A 19,784-nucleotide genomic window follows, 5' to 3' on the forward strand; every position below is an offset into this window, starting at 1 on the left:
AATGAATCATTTTTTTAGTTAAATTACGAATTTAACCTATATTTCTTAGGAGTCTAAGTATTATAGTATGTTAAAAGACCAGGAAAAATGGTACCAAATTTCAGAAAGAACAGTTTAAAACAAAAAGTATTTTGATATACACACACACAAAGAGAATAAAATTTTCACGATAAAATTAAGAAGAAAAAAACTAGCAATAGCAAAGCCCTGATAATGCTAAGCTAGAGATACTGAGTTGTGAGAAACCTAATATGTGATACCTTCAAAATTAAAAATTCTGAATACAATGCATGAGATACAGTCTTAATTTTGCAATGAATATCAACATTTATAACTCTAAAGGAAGAACTGAGCTTAAAAGTTAAATGGACTGGGAAGCCATTCCAGTGGTAAGAACAATGAGGATTTCAAAGGAGAGAGAGGGAGAGAGAGAGGTTTTCTAGAAAAGTATTTGAAATTAAGAAATACAATTGTAAAAAAATCTTTTAAATTAGGATGAAAGGCATTATACTCCTTTCCAAATTTTAATGAATAAATTATATTTAGACTGTAGGTTAAAAGAACATTCGTCTCTATTCCTTCCTTTAGGAAATATTTACTAAGCAGTGTTGTAGGTCTGGATTTATAGCCATTAAGAGAAACACTGATGATTTTCTCATTTTAATGTGGAGCAAGAGACATTAAACAAAAGATTGAGTACTGAGATAGTGACAAGTACTATGGAGAAAGAAGAAGTGAAGATGGACACTGATTATCCAGTGATGGAGTAGCTTTTAAATAAAGTAATCAAAGAAAAAGTCACTTGAAAGCTGACATTTTGGGCAAGCACGAAGGAAGTGAAGGTGAGGACACTGTGGGTAAATGGGAGCAGAGAATTCCAGAAAGAAAGAAGAGGAAATTGAACGACTCAGAGATGGGAGGATCCTTAAAGTGTTTGAGTATTGCACGGAGAACGTGACTTTTAGCCTGAGGAAAACTGTTAATATCTGGAACATGGTAAAGGAGGAGTGACATGATCTATGACGGCTTTATGACTAACTTACCTCTCTGGCTCCTGGCTAAGAGTAGTGACCCTTAGATAAAACCTGGATAGAGAATGAAACTCTTTACGAACCTAAGTATCTACAGAACTCCCCATGTATACTGCTTGAGATAAAGGGAAGGAGGGGGAGCTAATGACTTGCGGGAGTAGACCAGCACAAGTGAGAAGCTGCTCATACTTTTCATAAGATACAACTCCAGCTAGGCCAATGCAATCGAGGAAGTTGAGCTATAAGACAGAGTAGCATTGAGAAAAGCCGTTCTTCAACTATGCTTCATGCATCAACAGATACATTAAGTAGGTCGGTCCAAATTAATGAAGGGTTACCATTTCTGCAGTACTTCAGCACCAACAGAATATTCATTATTTTCTAATTCTAAAAGCAGATTTGCAATCTTTAAGAGGTTCATTTTTTTTCCAGTTTTCAAAACAGCTCTAATTTAAAAAGGTCAAGGACATCTTGAAATGGGTCTATTCAAACTCAGACAATAGAATGATGAATTTTTACTTCTTCTCTCTACTGAGGTAACCTCTTCCATTCAGGAAGGGGTCAGTCACCTTTTATTTTGTTCTTCCTTTGTGGTCAGGAAGTTAACAATTCTCTCCTCCACATCCAGGTCATTAAGTAATACAGGCTTTTCCTGAACATCCTCAGTGAGGCACTATTAATAGTCCAGAGACAGATTACAAAGGGCTACACTTACTCATCTTCATTTCTTCTACTACATTAGAAGAGGGAATAGCTATGCTTCCTTTAAAAACTTTGTAAAATTTTGCAATTTTTTTATTAAAGAAAAATGGGCAATCCCAGTTAACAAGCCTCTACATTACAAGTCACTCATTCATATAAAGGCCACATACATTCTAGCCCTATACTTCCTAAAAGTAAGTACCTATATCTGCTGATGGGCTACATCCATGAAGACAACTAAAACTTTTATGGACTCCTTGGTGTCAGAATAGGTGAAAATATAAAACTTCAAATACTTGCATTAACAGAATGAAGAACAAAAACCACATGTTCATCTAACTGGTGTAGAAAAAACATTTGACAAAATTCACTTGTCATGATAAAAACTTTCAAAAAACTAGGAGCAGAAGGAAACTGTCTCAACATAATAAAGACCATAAATGAAAAGCCTACAGAGGACATTATAATCAGTGCTGAAAAATTATAAGTTTTTCATCTAAGATCAAGAACAAGGCAGAAATCTCTGCTCTTGCTGCTTCTATTCAACATAGTATTGGAAGTTGTAGCCAGAGCAATTAGGCAAGAAAAAGAAGTAAAAGACATTAATAGAAAAGAAAGAATTAAAATCACCTCTTTTTACAGATCATGCAACCTTAAATATAGAAAACCCTAGAGAGTCCACAAAAAAAGTTAGAGCTAATGAACAAATTTAGCAAAGTTGTGGAATTCAAAATCAACAAACAAAAATCCATTGTGTTTTCATACAATAGCAGTGAACAATGTGAAAATGATATTAAGAAAAACAATTCCATTTAAAATAACATTAAAAAGAATAAAGTACTTCGGAATAAGCCTAACCAAAAAAGGTGAAAGATATGTAACTAAAAACTATAAAAACACTGCAAAAGAAATTGAAGGAGACATAAATCAGTGGAAAGACATTCCATTGCTTATGGATTAGACAACTTAGTTTGTTAAGATGTCCAGACTACTCAAAATGTTCTACAGATCAAGCACAATCTCTGTCTAAATCCCAAAAGCATTTATTCTAGAAGTTTAAAAAGTCCTAAAATATATATGGAATCTCACAGAACCTCAAATAGCCAAAATGTTTTGAAAAAGAACAAAGTTGGAAGACTCACACATACTGATTTCAAAACATGTCACTAAGCTAAGGTAATCAAAACGGGATGCTACTGGTATAAAGATAGACCTACAGACCTAGAAGATAGAATAGGAATCTCAGAAATAAACCCTAGTGAATATGGCAAATGATCTTCAACAAGTGTGCCAAAACCACTCAACAAGAGAAAAAAAAAAAAAAACAAACAGGGACGCCTGGGTGGGTCAGGAGTTGAGCATCTGCCTTCGGCTCAGGTTGTGATCCCAGGGTCCTGAGATCAAGTCCCACATTGGGCTCCCACAGGGAGCCTCCCTCTCCCTCTGCCTGTGTCTCTGCCCCTCTCTCTGTGTGTCTCTCATGAATTAATAAATAAAATCTTAAAAAAAAAACAGGGAAAAAACAATATTTTCAAAAAAAGATGTTGGAAAAACTGAAAATCTTTATGCAAAAAAATGAAGTTAGATAATTATTTAAGGTAGGTACAAAAATTAACTCAAAACAGTTTAAGACCTACACACAAATCTGTGAACTATGAAACTCTTAGATGAAAAAAAAAACAGAGAAAAAGCTTCACAACATTGGATCTGGCAATGATTTCTTGGATATGAAGCCAAAACACAATTAACAAAAACAGAAATAGGTAAGTGGGACTACATCAAATCAAAAAGCTACTGTGCAGCAGAGATGAAAAAAGAAAATATTTACAAATTAAGTATCTAAGAAGGATCCAGAATATATACAGAAATCCTACCATTTAACAACAAAAAAATTAAATAATCTGACTTTAAATGGGCAAAAGAATTGAACAGACACTTCTCCAAAGACGACACAATGGCCAGAAAGCACATGAAAAGACGCTCAACATCATTAATCATCAGGGAATGCAAATAAAAACTACAATAAAGCAGCATGTCACACTCATTAGGGCGGTTACTATTTTTTTTTTAAAAAAGAAAATAATACATATTGACAAGGATCTGGAATAACTGGAACCCTTGTGCACTGCTGTGAGATTGTGAACTACCATACGATCCAGCAATCCCACTTTTGAGTATAGGCAAAATAACTGGAAACAGGGCCTGGAAAAGATATTTGCACACCCATAGTCATAGCAGCACTGTACACAATAGCCAACAAGTGGAACCAACTCAAGCATCCATCAACGGATGAACAAAATATGGTCTGCACCTACTATGGAGTAGTATTTAGCCTTAAAAAGGAAGGAAATCCTGTCACATGCTGTAATATGGGTGAACCTTGAAGACCTTGTGCTAAATGAAATAAGCTCGGCACAAAAAGGCAAATATCTAAGGGGGCCAAGTTCATGTGAACACAAAATGGAACAGTCGTTACCAGGGGCCGCCAGGAGGGGGAAATGGGGCATCGTCATTTAATGGGCATGAGCATAGGGTTTCAGCTTTGCATGATGAAAACGTTATAGATATCTGCTTCACAACCATGTGAATGTACTTAACGTTACCACACTGTACACTTCGAAATAATTAAGATCGTAAATTTTATGTTGTGTGTTTTTTAACCACACACACACACACACACACACACACACACACACACCCTCAAATATTTTGAAGGTAGGTCTTAAGAACTGAGCCAAATATTTAATCTCCTGGGATTCAGTTATTTAAATATACGTATGAATTAATAGACATTCTCTTTAAAGATCAAAACAATAAGATAATGTTGGTTGGATCAACCCTTCTAACAGGTAGATATAGTTACTTTCACTCTAAGAATATGAATTCACTAGGAAAACTGAACAGGATAATTTTGAAACGATAAGGCAAAATGATAGACCAGGGCTGGTTGGCATGCAGCACCATGGTGCGGGGGACGGGGATGATGGACTGCAGGTCGCAAGAGCAGAATGACTGATAGAAAAGAAGGAAAAGAAGCAATTTAAACATGTAAGAGAAATACAGAGAATAAGAGGAAATATATATCTTACACTTTGGTGCAAGTTCATCGTGTATTAAATAAGAAAGAGTGAACAATTTTTTCCACTTTCCACTACATCCTGTATTCCAAAGAATCAAAAGTCAGTTTAGTTCTAAATGATACAATTCAGTAGCATAGGAACAGGAGAGGTGCCTTGGCTGAACCTGGACCCAAATCCTATTTGGTACATGTTTCTACAAAAAGACTCAATTCCCAGCATTGAACTAGAAACAATTTAAAACTCTTTGAGATTAATGTCAAGCCAAATTTATGGAGGTATTTCTACCAAAACTTAAATTCAATTCCAGAAACTGTAAGTATTTGGTCGTTATTATATTTAAACAAATATGTATGTTTGTATAAATATCCAAATATTATATATAAATGTGTATATATAAATATTTATCAAAGTATTAAGAGTTCTTTGACACATTCTTCTTTACTTTTTATTAGGAAATTTTTAGGGGGTGCCTGCCTGGCTCGGTCAGTGGAGCGAGTAACTCTTCATCTCAGTAGGTTCAAGCCCCACTGTGGTTGTAGAGATTACTTAAAAAAAACAAATCAAATCTTTCTTTTTAAGTTTTTGTTTTTAAAAAACAGAGGTATTAATTTGAATTTTTTATCTTCTTTCCAACCTTGCCTTTGGAAACAGATGTCTGATGAATTGTGAAACGGACTTAAGTGGGCAAAAAGAATGAGTTGGAATGGACATATGAGTGTAAGATGGGCTTAAAATGGGGGAAAGGGGAGGATTTCAGCCCCAAACTCCTTACCTGAGAACTATTTGCTGGATGACATCATCTTTAGAATAAAGTAATTGAAACCCAAATTTATTACATTCTTTAGAAGAGCATTTAATTTTTAATGAAATAACTTTAAGGTTAGTAAGTGATGAAATTCTAACTATGTGAAGTAAAATATCTTCATAACATGTTCTTTGGGAATTAAATGAGCATAACTAGTACTTGAGCAATAGAAAATACAGAGTAGAAAGCACAAGTCGCGTAGATAGCAGAATTCCAGCTCAACAACCAAGTCCCCTCTTTGATTTGTGAATGCCTAATTTTCATTAAATAATGTCATGCTCATTTAATATGCTGATTGGTTTCATCAGTTTTGTTGGACTTTTTAAAGTGATTTAGGAATGTAAGATGGTTCGAGTAATTCACATCATTTTAATTTTTACTCTGAATTTATGTATTTGATAGGAAATGTGAAAATATGTTTTTAAAATCTCAAATGCTAGCATTGGCTATAAATATCCATCAAGTGTTTTTACATATCACGGCAACAGTATTGGAAAGTTCTAGGGACGCCTGGGTGGCTCTGGTTGAGCATCTGCCTCCAGTTCAGGGCAAAATCCTGGGACCGAGTCCCGCATCGGGCTCCCCTTGGGAAGCCTGCTTTTCCCTCTGCCTCTCTCTGTGTCTTTCATGAATAAATAAGTAAAATCTTAAAAAAAAAAAAAAAAAAAGAAAGAAAGAAAGAAAGAAAAAGGAAATAAAGCAGTTCTAGTTCTAATGTTAAACACAGCCTTGTAAGGAGCCACACAGAGGAGAGGAATTAAAAGTCAAAAGGTATAACCTGAGACTCCAACCTTGAGAAGGTGTTCCTGGCATAGTGCATGATACTGTCAAAATCGTATCTTTCTCCAAGCGAGTTCACTTCTCCAGGCTCCATCTTCAGAAAATTGTACTCTTGACCTAAGAATCAGTCACACACAGTTCAGAAGGCTTGTAACAGACGGAGGAAAGGAGAGAAGAGCCCCTCCGGGTGCGCATCTTGCTCTTTCCTACGGGCTGGTTGCACCTGTGCACCTGCGTCTATGAGCACCCAGGTACGTGCAAAAGTATGCACGGCGTGCCACTGTTTTCACTGCCCACCACACGGGAAAAGGAAGCCCTGCAATCTCACTGCCTTCACAGTACCGCAGGAATGATCACAGACAGTTGTATCTTTACCTCATGAGCCCCACCTTTCTCTTATGACCACATTTTCCAAGATTGACAAAAACCATCTTTCTATTTGCTTTAGAGTCTTTCTGTGAAACACTGAGAAAAACATAAAAGCGGTATTTGTAGGTAAAGACAACACTGCAGGCCGTAGCTATGGGACCTGGTCACTAAAAGCAAAGTACCGGCAGCAGGTTTCATTCAGAACTGAAACAAGACTCTCTCGGACGCATCTATTCCAACCTCTACTTGGGGGGGCTTTTTGATCAAGGAGAATGTGCTTCAAAACTTAATTATGTATTTTTGTTTTACTGTTGACGGCTGTCATTTTCACTCGTGGACATTGCCATCTTAACAGGTTTCTCAGTTGGCCACTGATAACTGTATTGCTGTCCTATTTCTTGAAATCCAAAAATAACAGACTTCTCATGCAGATCGATGGCGATGGTTCCAGAAACAGAATTCAGGCCTCGGTGACCCCATCTTCACAATTTCAGTAGCTGAAGATGGCTGCTTTAACGGCCCATCTATGTAACTTCGAAAGCTTTGAGAGATCCCAATGCAAAGGTGAGTTCTGAGAATTCCGAATTCAAGGTTGTAACACACAATGGAACCAGGACAACACTCACCTAACTAGGTTTTTATTCCGACTGCCATGTGACTACAAAAAATATTAGTATTGCGTGAATAAAAAATTTTCCAAAAGACAATAAAGAAATCGAGTGATACTAGAGCATCATATCTCTTCTACACGTGAGGAAATCCAGTATATTCACGTGAGCATTATGGATTAGAGAAACATCCTGAAGGCACAGAACCCACGTCCCAGACTATAGTGTTCCAGTCTATCTTTCAGTGACGTCACATATTAATGAACTAAGCAGCCTGGAAGGCGTAGTGTGTGCTCCCCAAATCTCTGACATGTCTGTCTGTGTTTTAAGCCCATTTTCAAGGTATTCCCTTCATTCTCGCCAACCTCTCCTAGAAGCAATCGTTACAACTCTCTTCTTCATAAGGAAGAATAAGCATATTTTAACAACTCCAATTTAAGTGGAGATTTTCATAAAGCTATGGAGCTGATCTTACAGACATTAATCTATAACCCACTGGAGATTTCAACCTCAAACACAATGTGGATAGATATTCTCCAGTTAAAGCAAAATGCTTTATAAAAATTCCTGAGAGTGGGACATTAAACAACATAATCATACATTTTGAGGCATATAACTGAGCACTCAACATGGAGATGACTCAGTGTCCGGTGCTCATTAAAAGCAATATGGCCATACATGGTCCAAGTAAAGAAAACTGAATTTATTTCATGAAAAAAAAAAAAGGGAAGAGAATCAGAGATATAGAGCACCAGGGGAACTTACCCTAAACAATTAAAAAAAAAAAAAAAAGATGAGCTTTCTTCTTGAAGAAGTATTCTAAAATGGATTAAAGTAATCCAATCTTCACACCAATTTGGTCCCTACTGTAGTTACTAATTTTGCACATAAATGCTAGGCTAAAGTCTGCACTTATTAGACATTGCCCTTGAATAACAATTGATCTTAAGTTTCTGAGCCAGAGCAAGTCATAAATTTGTTGAAGATTAATCTTCAACATGACACGACCTCTTTCATCCTAGAATCGCCCTGCCACAAGTAGTTGCAAATACTTAGGAAATCTCACACAATAAATTCTTTCTTTTCTATGGGCCTGCATGTTGAGTCACCCAAAGTATGAACAGCCATAATTTGCTAAGCATTGTGTGAAGTATTATATATTTCTATACCACTTCAATGTTTCTTGCTTGCTTTAAGTACATACTTATGTTAAAATGGAGTCCTATTATTAAGAGTAAGGATCATTCTTGAAAGTTACTTCCTTTATAAGATGTTTGATCCGTGTAATAAAAGGAACCTAATAACTATGGTCAACAGCAAACTTCTCATTTAATTACTAGCTGAAATCATTTTCGGCAATATTATTTCCTCTTTATGTCTCTCCTAATGATATAAAGTAAGATGAACTCTGATAGCTGGCTCAGGCATTTCAGTCTCCTATACTAGGAGTAAACGTTTTCTGTACTGCTTTTTCATAATCAACACTACAAATGGATTTTATCATTTTAAACGGATATATATATATATATAATTGACATACGATATCCTATTAATTTCATGTGTACAACACAGTGATTAGACACTCGTATACACCGATTTCTAGTTTTATACCACTGTGGTCAGAACAGATGCTTGATATGATTTCAGTCTTCTTGAATTCATTGAGACGTATTTTGCGACCTAACGTGTGATCTATTCTGGAGAACGTTCCCCGTGCACTTGAGAAGAAGGTGCATCTACTGCTGTAAGGTGGAACGCTCCGTATATCCACGTGACCAGATGTGTCATTTAAAGCCAATGCTCGCTTACTGCTCTTGTGTCTGGATAATCTATCCAATGATGTAAGTGGGACATTAAAGCCCCCACCACCACCACCACCACCACTATTGTGTTACTAGGAGGTTCTCCCTTTGGGTACATTAATGTCTATGTATTTAGGTGCTCCTATGTTGGTTGCACATACGTTCATACGTGCTACTCTTCTCGATGTGTTGACCCCTTTAACATTATGGGGTGCCCTTTCGGTATTTATGAGTCTGTGTCTTAAAGTCTATTTTGCCTGAGGATCGCTAATCAGCTTTCTTTTCATTTGCGTTTGCACGGAATATCTTGTTTCCATTCTTTCCCTTTCAGTCTGTGTGTGTTTAGTTCTTCAGTGAGTCTCTTAGAGGCAGTATGTGGACGAGTACTCTTTTTCAACTGTTCAGCCCCTTTGTATTTTTTGATTAGAGTATTTGGTCCATTTACATGAAAAGTAATTATTGATAGGTACTGCCATTTTGTTGACTGTTTTCAGGCTGTTTTTGTAATTCCTCTCTGTTCTTTGTTCCCTTTATCCCTATCCTTGTGGTTTGACATCTTTCTTCAGTGCTACATTTAGATTACTTTGTCATTTTCTTTCAGGTATTTTATTATTATAAGTTTTTGCTTTGTGGTTGCCGTGAGGTTCACATATAACATTCCTATGCATTTAAAAGTCTATTTGACGTCAGTAGCAACTTAAATTTGAATACATTCCAAAACTACATTTTTATTCCTCCCCTCCCAGGTTTTGTTTCTGATGTCACACTTTCAATCTTTTTATCTTACGAATCTTTTAACTGATTATTGTAGCTTTACCTACTCTATGTTTTTCTTTTGACCTTCATACTAGCTTTACAGGTATTAATCCACTACCTTTACTACATACCTACCTTTAACAGTGAAAATTTTTACTTTTGTGTTTTATTATCCTTAATTACCATCATGTCTTTTCTGTTTAAAGAAGTCCCTTGACAGTTTTTTGTAAGGCCAGTTTAATGGTGATGAATTCCTTTAGCTTTCGTTTGTCTGGAAAACTCTTTTATCTATCACTAACTTCTGAATGATAGCCTTGTTGGATAGAATATTCTTGGCTGGAAGGTTTTTTGTTTGTTTTTGTTTGTTTTTTGTTTGTTTTCTTTTAGTAGTTTGACTAGGTCTTGCCATTCTCTTCTGGCCTGCAAAGTTTCTTCTGAAAAAAATCTGCTGACAGTTTTATGGTATATAACAAGCTTTTCTCTCTTGCTACTTTTAATATTATCTCTTTATATTTAACTATCAACGTTTTAATTATAATGTGTCTTGGTGTGAAGCTCTTTGGCTTCACCTTATTTGGAACTCTATGGACTTCCTAGACTTGGATGTCGGTTTCCATCCCCAGATTAGGGAAGATTTCATCCATGATTTCTTCAAATAAGTTTTCTGCTTCTTTCTCTTTTCTCCTTCTAGGAGAAATGCAGATATTATTCAGCTTAACATTGTCCCATAAGTCCCTTAAGGTATCTCACTTTTTCAAATTCTTTTTTCTTTTTGCAACTGTGTCTGGGTGAATTCCATTGCTTTGTCTTCCAGTTCACTGAGCCATTTCTCTACTTTATCCAGTCTGCTGTTGAACCCCTCTAACGTATTTTTCATTAGTTATTGTATTCTTCAGCTCTGTAACTTCTATTTGATTCTTTCTTATATTTTCTTTTTGTTTAAGTTCTCACTGTATTCATCCATTCTTCCTCAGTGAGCATCTTTATGATGATTACTTTGAATTCTTTATCAGGTAGATTACTTATCTCTGTTTCATTAAGGTCATTCTCTGAGGTTTTGTCTTTCTTTCATTTGAAACGTATGCCTCTGTCTCATTTTGCCTGATTCTCAGAAGAGCTACCTCTCCCAGTCTTGAAGAACTGGCCTTGGGTAGAGGATGATGTGTGAGGCCCAGGAGCATAATCCCCGTGGCTACCAGAGCCAGGCACTCCAGAGGTATCCCCTGTTTGGGGTGCATGCACCTGCCAGCTGTGGTAGAGCCCTGGCTGTGGTCAGAAGGGGGTGAGGTTCTTGCCTGGCAATGGCATGGCTATGGCATAGGAGGGATGGGGCACTTGCCTAGCTGTAGTAAATCTGTGGCTTAGAAGGGCAGGCCTCTGACCTGCCTGGCTGCGACATGGTTCTGGTGTGACATAGGGCACTCCCCCAAGTGGCTATGGCATAGCTGGGGCATGGTGATGTGGGGTACACCTACCTGCACTAGCAGGTTAGAGGGAGATTGCCAAAATAACACCCACCAGCATTGGCATTAACAAGGTAGAATGAGATTGCAAAAATGCACCTACCAGTGTTTCTGTCCCTGGAGAGTCCCAACATGTTCCTGCTTTTCTAGTGGTCACTTTAAGAATAGTAATTGGGTCTGCTTCACATATGGACCAGGTGCTTTTTAAATTGCTGCTTTTGCCCTGGGTCCTGGGGTATCTGAGTCTACATGTGAGCCCCTTCAGGGCAGGTTCTCTGTTCCCTATGGTTCTTTTTCTCCTAGATATAAATCTTGATGGTCTTATGTTTTGGGGGGAGAGGGCTCATCTTTCCAGTGCAGGATCCAGAGGCTGAGGTGTCAGCCACTTGCTCCTCAGGACAACGTGCTATACTTTTGAAATCTCACCTGATTATGGGTCATCATGCCTAGAATGGGATTTTTTTTTTTTTTTTTTTTTTTTGGCAGCAGGTGTACCTCTACCTCTCTTACCCAACTCCACATAACCCTTTTATCCTCTGTTGTGGAGGCACACAGTTCACCCAGTCATCAGGATTTTTTTTTCCAAAGAAATTATTCCATGTGTAGTGGCAGTTTGTTGTGTGCATGGGAGGAGGTGAGTTCAGGATATTCATACACTGCAATCTTGAACCACCTTCTTCTCTTCTTCTACTTTATCATTCTTGAAATGATTCTTCCCTGGGACATCACCTTCACTGATTTTTCTTCTTCTACCTCTTAGGCCAATCCTTCTTAGTCTTTTGGGGGATTTTCGGCAAAATGTTGCTTAAATATTGCTGTTCCCCATTTTCTAATGTTAGCTGTATTTTCTTCTCCCTTCAGTGTTTCCCCAGACAAACAGGTCATTAAATTTCTATTTCTAGATATAACCTAAACTGTAGACTCACCTTTGCTTTGTGGACTAAACATCTCCATTTGGATAATCCAAACACTTCTCAAAATTAAGGATATGCTAAATAAAATCATTATTTCTCTTTCTCACTCTAAAAAATATGTTGCTTTATCCCTATTTCTTCCGTCATTTGATGGTGCCACCATTCATCCTGTTGCCTAAAAATAAAACCTTGAAGATTTTCCCTCATATGTTAGTGTTCCTCTTAAAATACTTTTGAAAGATTATTCCCTCTTATTCTTGAACTGCACTTCCTTAACTGAGGACTTAGTCATCTTTCATAAACTACTTATTTCATCTTCTTATAGGTTTCCTTATGTTCATCTTCCCTACCTCCACTTCCCCATTCTCATTAATGATCCCAAACCTGAAAGAACTATTTTTTCCTTTTTTTTTTTTTAAATCTGAACTTGTTCTGCTTTCAATCGTCAATTATTCTCCAGTAGCTAAAAGATAGAATCTAAGTTCCCTGGCTATGTATAGAAGATCCCCTGTGATCCAACCTCCTTTGGTAATTACCAGCTAATCTCCCACTTGCAACTTACCAGGCAGCCAAAATGAGCAATTAAAAATGATTCAAATTTCTGTAATTATAACAAACATCATGATGTTTTCTTTCAGCTTAGAAATCTATCACTCTTCTTTTCACTTTGAACACTTCTACTTTACTTCTAAATTCCAGTTCCTTTGTGACATCTCCCTTGACTTGCCAAGGCATTTTGTCACACTTTACTTGAACTTTGTGGTACTTTCATCATACGGCCATAACCACTTCTCTCACCCACTTGCAATCATTTATATATGTGCACATACCTCACATTAAGCTTTGTATTTGTCATGACAGCACTTTCAACACCTAATAAATGCCTCGATAAATAATTAGCACCAAATATGTGATTAGCAAATAAATAGATCCATACTGTTAATTACAAGGAATTCTGAGGAATTCAATGTTTGTAACTTAAAACTTGCCATGAATAAGGAAATAAGGACACATTTTTACTTTCTGAATGTTTTAAATAAGTATGACTTTATAAGACAATTCCAAAAAACAGAATCTTTCTTTTGGTAACTGAAATGTAATGATCTTTATTAATTTATGAAAGTTAAGTAAAAAGCTTTAAAATAAGGCTATTGTAACATACCAATTAACAGAGAAAAATTAAGTTTTTATTATATATGATATTTCAATCACTGAAAAATTCTTAAGAATACATCTTTAGGGTAGTTTAAGGAGATTTCTCAAAGAAACTATTTAGACTACCCTGGAAATGCCTCATTTCCCTGAAATTTTCTCCAGAAATTGCTCCTGGTATATTATAGATTTCTACGTATAGCAGCACGTTTCATGCCAAACCCTCTGGATCCTTTCTAAATCCCTAACACATAGATTATAGAGCAAAGTATTCAAAATGCTTTAAAAAATTAAATAATATTAATTTATGGTTCCATAGCCTATACCCATTCTTGGAAAGCACAAAAGTTTATAAATAAGACAGCCAAATCTTAAGGAAAAAAAGCAAGCCAAAATGCACATAAAATTATACAGTCTGAAGGGAAAAAATTAAAAACATAACACCATCATGGGTATTTTTTTCATCCAGCAAAACTCTGATTCTATCATATCAAAAAAAATTCAGTCCACACTTTTTAAGAAAAAGTTAAATCATAAATAGTATAAACACAACTAAAAGATATTCTATCAACCTTAAACTCAACGTATTTGCAGCCTCTCACCTGGCTGGATGTTTTCTCTTATGATAGTGACGTGGTTATCGCGATCTGGCCGCGTGTGTTCATGCCAAAAGCCTATCACATGGCCCAATTCATGAACAACAATTCCAAATTTATCACAGTTCTTGCCAATAGAGATGGCCTGAGGTCCATTTCCCCGCCGACCTACATAGGAGCAGCATCTGCAATAAAGGAGAAAACAACAGAGATGTGGCAGCAATGATGGATGAATTACAGTACAGTGACACATCAAGAATTATGATCGACTACAACGTGCAAACATTCAGAAGCGGAGCAGCCTTTTGTCAATAAGCATGGCTGATTTCTAGTCCTGGCAAATACAAAGACAACAAAAGTCTCCACATAATCACTAAATGAGCTTTTTCACTAAATCATACATTAGAAGATAGGCCTTCAATCGTTTTTTGGAGTGTTCGGAAGATAGCAGAAAATAAGACATCTATGATGGTGATTAATGTGCTTAAAATATACAGTTAAACTCAAGATTTACCAAACCCACAATTATTTTTAATACAGTTTTTTATTCTCAGAACCCATCTATATTATTTAGCTAACTACTTTGTCACTATGGTTATCTGGCAACAATCCATTATTTCAGTTTTGAATATAAAAACAAAATTTATTTCCTCTCTTTAAGAAAAACAGAATTAGGAGCCCAGAATCTCAGTCAGTTAAGCATCTGACTCTTGATTTTGGCTCAGATCATGATCTCAGGGTTGTAAGACAGGGCCCCACTTCAGGCTCCACACTTAGAGCAGTCTGCTTGAGATTCTCTCTCACTCCCTCTCCATCTCTACATTACCCCCACTCTCTCTCTTTCTCTAAAAGAAAGAAAGAAAGAAGAAAGAAAGAAAGAAAGAAAGAAAGAAAGAAAGAAAGAAAGAAAAGAAAAGAAAGAAGAGAAGAAGAGAAGAGAAGAGAGAGAAGAGAAAGAAGAGAAGAAAAGAAAAAAAGTTGGTTAATCAAAAGAAGAGTTACTTTTCCTACTCACAGGAGAATTCATTTTGAAGAAGGAAACTTTTAAAAGAAGAAATCAGTAGAACAAAATTAGTTTCAAAAGGTAAATTTTCCAAGGTTAATAGTTAACTGGTGGAGAAAATCACCAACTGGTAGAGTTATGAGATTTGCAAATATAAATAAAAGTATATCTAAAACTTTAATAATTAGGGTTGACATTGAAATAAGTTATCTATAGGATTACCTCTTGAGACAGCAATAGAGGGCAAAAAATAACTGGTAGCTGGTAATTATGAGGCACAAGACACCAAACACCTTGTTTAATTTATTACATTAAAAGAGAAAATTGCCAAAAATTAATTGCCCAAATGCTAAAAGGAATTTCACACATTTTCAGTTTCCAGAGTAAGTATATTTATAGTCCTTCTGGTTGTTCACAAATGCAAATATTTGTCATTCCAATTATTTCTGTAGGCTTTAAATGCCTTAAGCATCTTAACCTACACCATACACTTATTATTTATAAATCTATTATAACAGTCAATGAAGTTTAATAAATCAGTAATAGAAAAGAAGAGGTAACTGGTAAGGGAAAAAAATCAGGAAACTTGGTTTTGCCCCCATTTTTAATAGTATTTTCAATCTATAAATAGATATTTACTACATACCCAAATAGTAAAGTATTGGATGTAGAAAAAGACAAAATTTACACATTTTCGAGATTTAAACTGAATCATGTGCTCTCATAGAACAATAGTAGTTAAACTGAAATATCTGATGATTATATAGCAACTAAATTGCACACACTGAGTCATTCTTGCTGGTTACATTCAAAGAAGAAAATACTTTGCAAATCAAAATCTGGGAGATAGCCAAGCTATGTGGTCAGCTTATTTAATTTAAAACACCTTTTTGAAGCATAATTTCACCCATAGCAATGCCCAATGAATAAGACCGGATTCCCTTACAGAAAACAAAAATATATTTTCCACTGACTTTTACTATCGTCCTGTGAAAGAAGAAAAATGTGGTGGTTTGATTCCTATGGTTCTCGGGAGAGAATAATTCTGGATGCTCAGATAATAAATAACTAAAAATAGGCACAGACAATTGGTATGGAAAGACAGGATAATATGTGAAGCTTATAAAAATGTGGTTTAAGCATGTCTAAGTATTATCTTAGTTTCAAATATCACTCAGGTTGATGCCAGTTTCTTTTATAGAGCTTCTGATTTTTTTATTACTAATTTGTGTGCTGCTTTTATTGCTTGACCACAGGAAAATCTATCTGTCCCCTCAAGAAAAACCTTTACCATCTATAGGAAGCCACACTTCTCCCTAAGCCACGGAGAGTACTCAGGTGATCTAAAACCTGCCATTCCTTACCTTTGCCTCAGACTGGGGGAACCAAAGCACCTTTGGAATTTGCCTGTTAGATCATCTACCATAACATCCACAAAGATGTCCTCCCCGCAGCATCCTTCTCTCAACATTGAGGTAATTTAAAAATGTAAAGTCATATTATGACTCTGCTGTACCCAGTCGTCTCCGATGGTTCTACGCGAAATTGTGACAATGTTCAAAAATATTCATCACCCCTCCATGGAAGAGAATCATACTTCCTTACTCCACTGATGCGGAGTTTGGTCACGTGACTTGCTCTGGCTAATGCCATGTGAGCCCAGACTGCTTATGAAATTTCTGGAGAGAATCTTTAATAGTCCATATGCAACATTGTCTGTGTTGCATCTGCCACAAGTGCATTGTTCTAAAGAGAGGTTCCGCCATCAAAGTGAAAACTAACATGGTAGCTCTGGAGAGAGACACAGCCAACCAGTGGTGCACATGCAGTGTACACAGGAACGAAGGCCTGTTACTCTAGGCCACTGAGATTGAGGATCATGCATTACAATGACAGAAAGACGGTCAGCTGGCTAATAAGCTCTCTCTTTAATCAGAGGAAAATCTGGATCTTCACACACAAGGGTCTTACCACCTCTTACTACTGTCCCTGCAACTCACTCCTCCTGAGCCATGCGGTGTCCTGGCTCTGCCTTGAGCATACAGACATGCTCTCGCCTGACAGCCTTTTTACCGGCTATTTCTTTTGTCAGGACTTCTGTTTTCCACGTAGCTAGCTATATGGCTCACTTCATCTTCTTTTTCAAGTTTTTGTGCAAATGCCTTTCTATCGCATTTACATTTCTGTCCTTTTTGTCCTAGAACTTATAATCCGTTAATACATTTTATATTTCATTGATTTCCATTTTTTTTCCCTGACTCCTCATCTTAGAATCTAAGCCGTCTGGGGACAACTTACAGGTTTTGTACACCGATGTCTCTAGCCCCTACAACAGAGTCAGGCACATAGTATATAGCTCAGCAGAAACAGAGAACAGACCGGTAGTTGCAAGCACTTGGGGTAGGAGGTGGGAGTGTGGGTCACAGGGGAGAATGGGGTGAAAAGGTGCAATCTTCATAACCCATAGCAGTGGGTTATAAGATAAGTAAGTCCTCGGGATGTAATGTACAGCATGGTGGCCAAAGTCAATAATGCTCTATCATGTACTTGAACGTTGCTAAAAGAGCAGATCTGAAAGTTCTCATCACGAGAAAATAAAAATGTTGCCACCATGGGAGGTGATGCCTGTTAACTAGATTTATTGTGGGAATCATTTCACAACGTATGCCTATTCCTACTCGTCAGGGCATGCACCTTAAACAGATACAGTGTTCTACGTCATTTATGTTGCAATAAAACTGGAAAAATCACTTTAAAAATACTCTTAAAATAATTTAAAAATAAATTAATAAGTATCTGTTGAAATAATAGATCTCATCAGTGCAGGAGAGAGCCAAGACTGGGTTACCGGAGAGCATCCAAAGCAGAGGCGCAGGTGGCCAGGGGTAAAACATGCTCTTCCTGAGATACCTCCCTCAACCTGGCTCTCTGTGTCTTCTATGAATTACCTAATAATCCAACAAGTGTGATTCTATAAATTAATAATTTCTATAAATTATCTAATAGTCCTACAAGTCGTTTTTTTTTTTTTCTGCTTAAATTAACTGGTCTCTGTTGTTTACAAGCAAGAATCTTGGCTAACAAACCTCCTCTGCATAGCTATCAACTTTTTGCAGAGAAAAATACCTCACATTCAATTTTGTACTCCCCCAGTTAGTATAGTACAAGTGGCAAAAAACAAAAATTCAATAGGTGAAGATGGGTAAGTGACTGCTGCCATAATCTGAATAACCAACTGACCAAAGTTAAATACAATTTAAAACACAAAATCTAAGAATAGCTAAATAAGTTAACCCTAAGTTTATTTGGTTGGTTAGTTGTTTTTAAGGAATCATTAAAAATTAGCAGATAGGAGAAAAAGTAAATTTTTTCAAAAAACTAATAGATAATAGAGGATATTCATAGATTAAATGCCTAAATGTGAGACCTGAAACCATAGAAATCCTAGAGGAGAACATAGGCAGTAAAGTCTATGGACATTGGCTATAGCAACTTTGTTCTAAACCAGTATCCTGAGGCAAAGGAAACAAAAGCAAAAATTAACTGTTGGGACTACAACAAAATAAAAAGGTTCTGTACAGTGAAAGAAATGGTCAACAAGGGACACCTGGGGGGCTCAGTGGTTGAGCGTCTGCCTTCAGCTCAGGTCATGACCCCGGGGCCCCAGGATCGAGTCCCACGTCGGGCTCCTGCACGGAGCCTGTGTCTCCCTCTGCCTGTGTCTCTGTCTCTCTCTCTGGGTCTCTCATGAATAAATAAATAAAATTAAAAAAAAAAAAGAAATGGCCAACAAAACTAAAAGGCAGACTACTGAACGGGAGGAGATATTTGCAAATGACATATCCAATAAAGGGCTACTATCCAAAATACATAAGAACTTCTAAAATTCAACACCAGAAAAAACAAATAATTCAATTTAAAAATGAGCGGAAGACATAAACAGACATTCCTCCAAAGAAGACATTCAGGTAGCCAAAGGACACATGAAAATATTTCATCACCATTTACCTTCAGAAAATTGCAAATCAAAACTATAATGAGACGTCACCTCACACCTGTCAGACTAGCTAACATCAACAACACAAGGAACAAGAGACATTGGAGAGGATGTGGAGAAAAATAACCCTCATGCACTGTTGGTGGGAATGCAAATAGGTTCAGCCGCTCTGGAAAACACACAGTTTCCTCAAGAAGTTAAAAATAGGGACACCTGGGTGGCTCAGTGGTTGAGCGTCCGCCTTCGGCTCAGGGCGTGATCCTGGGGTCCCGGGATCGAGTCCCACCTGGGCTCCCCGTGGGGATCCTGCTTCTCCCTCTGCCTGTGTCTCTGCCTCTTTCTCTGTGTCTCTCATGAATAAATAAAGAAAATCTTAAAAAAAAAAAAATAGAACGACCCTACAACAAGCCATTGCAATCTTATTTACCCAAAGAATACAATATCATTAATTCAAAGGGATACCTGTACCCCTATGGTTACAGCAGCACTATTTACAATACAATAACCAAGATATGGAAGCAAGTGGCCATCGACTAATGAGCAGATAGAAAAGATGTGGTATATATACACGATGGAAGACTATTCAGCCATAAAAAGGAATGAAATCTTGATATTTGCAATGACATGGATGGAGCTAGTATTATGCTAAATGAAGTAAGTCAATCAGAGAAAGACAAATACGATATGGTCTCACTCATACGTGGAATTTAAAAACAAAACAAATGA

General features: G+C 36.8%; 1 protein-coding gene across 1 annotated transcript in view; it reads right to left on the reverse strand.

Moving 5' to 3' along the window:
• Positions 1–19,784, reverse strand: part of TLL1 (tolloid like 1) — a 195,013-nt gene that overhangs the window by 84,147 nt on the left and 91,082 nt on the right. Inside the window, exons 6-7 of the mRNA XM_055336633.1 lie at positions 14,065–14,243; positions 6,410–6,515 (exon numbers count right to left, since the gene is read on the reverse strand). Coding sequence (XP_055192608.1) covers positions 6,410–6,515; positions 14,065–14,243 — 285 coding nt within the window. The remainder of the gene's footprint in view (positions 1–6,409; positions 6,516–14,064; positions 14,244–19,784) is intronic.

This window comes from Nyctereutes procyonoides, unplaced genomic scaffold (assembly GCF_905146905.1).
Source record: "Nyctereutes procyonoides isolate TBG_1078 unplaced genomic scaffold, NYPRO_anot_genome, whole genome shotgun sequence".
Lineage (NCBI taxonomy): Eukaryota > Metazoa > Chordata > Mammalia > Carnivora > Canidae > Nyctereutes > Nyctereutes procyonoides.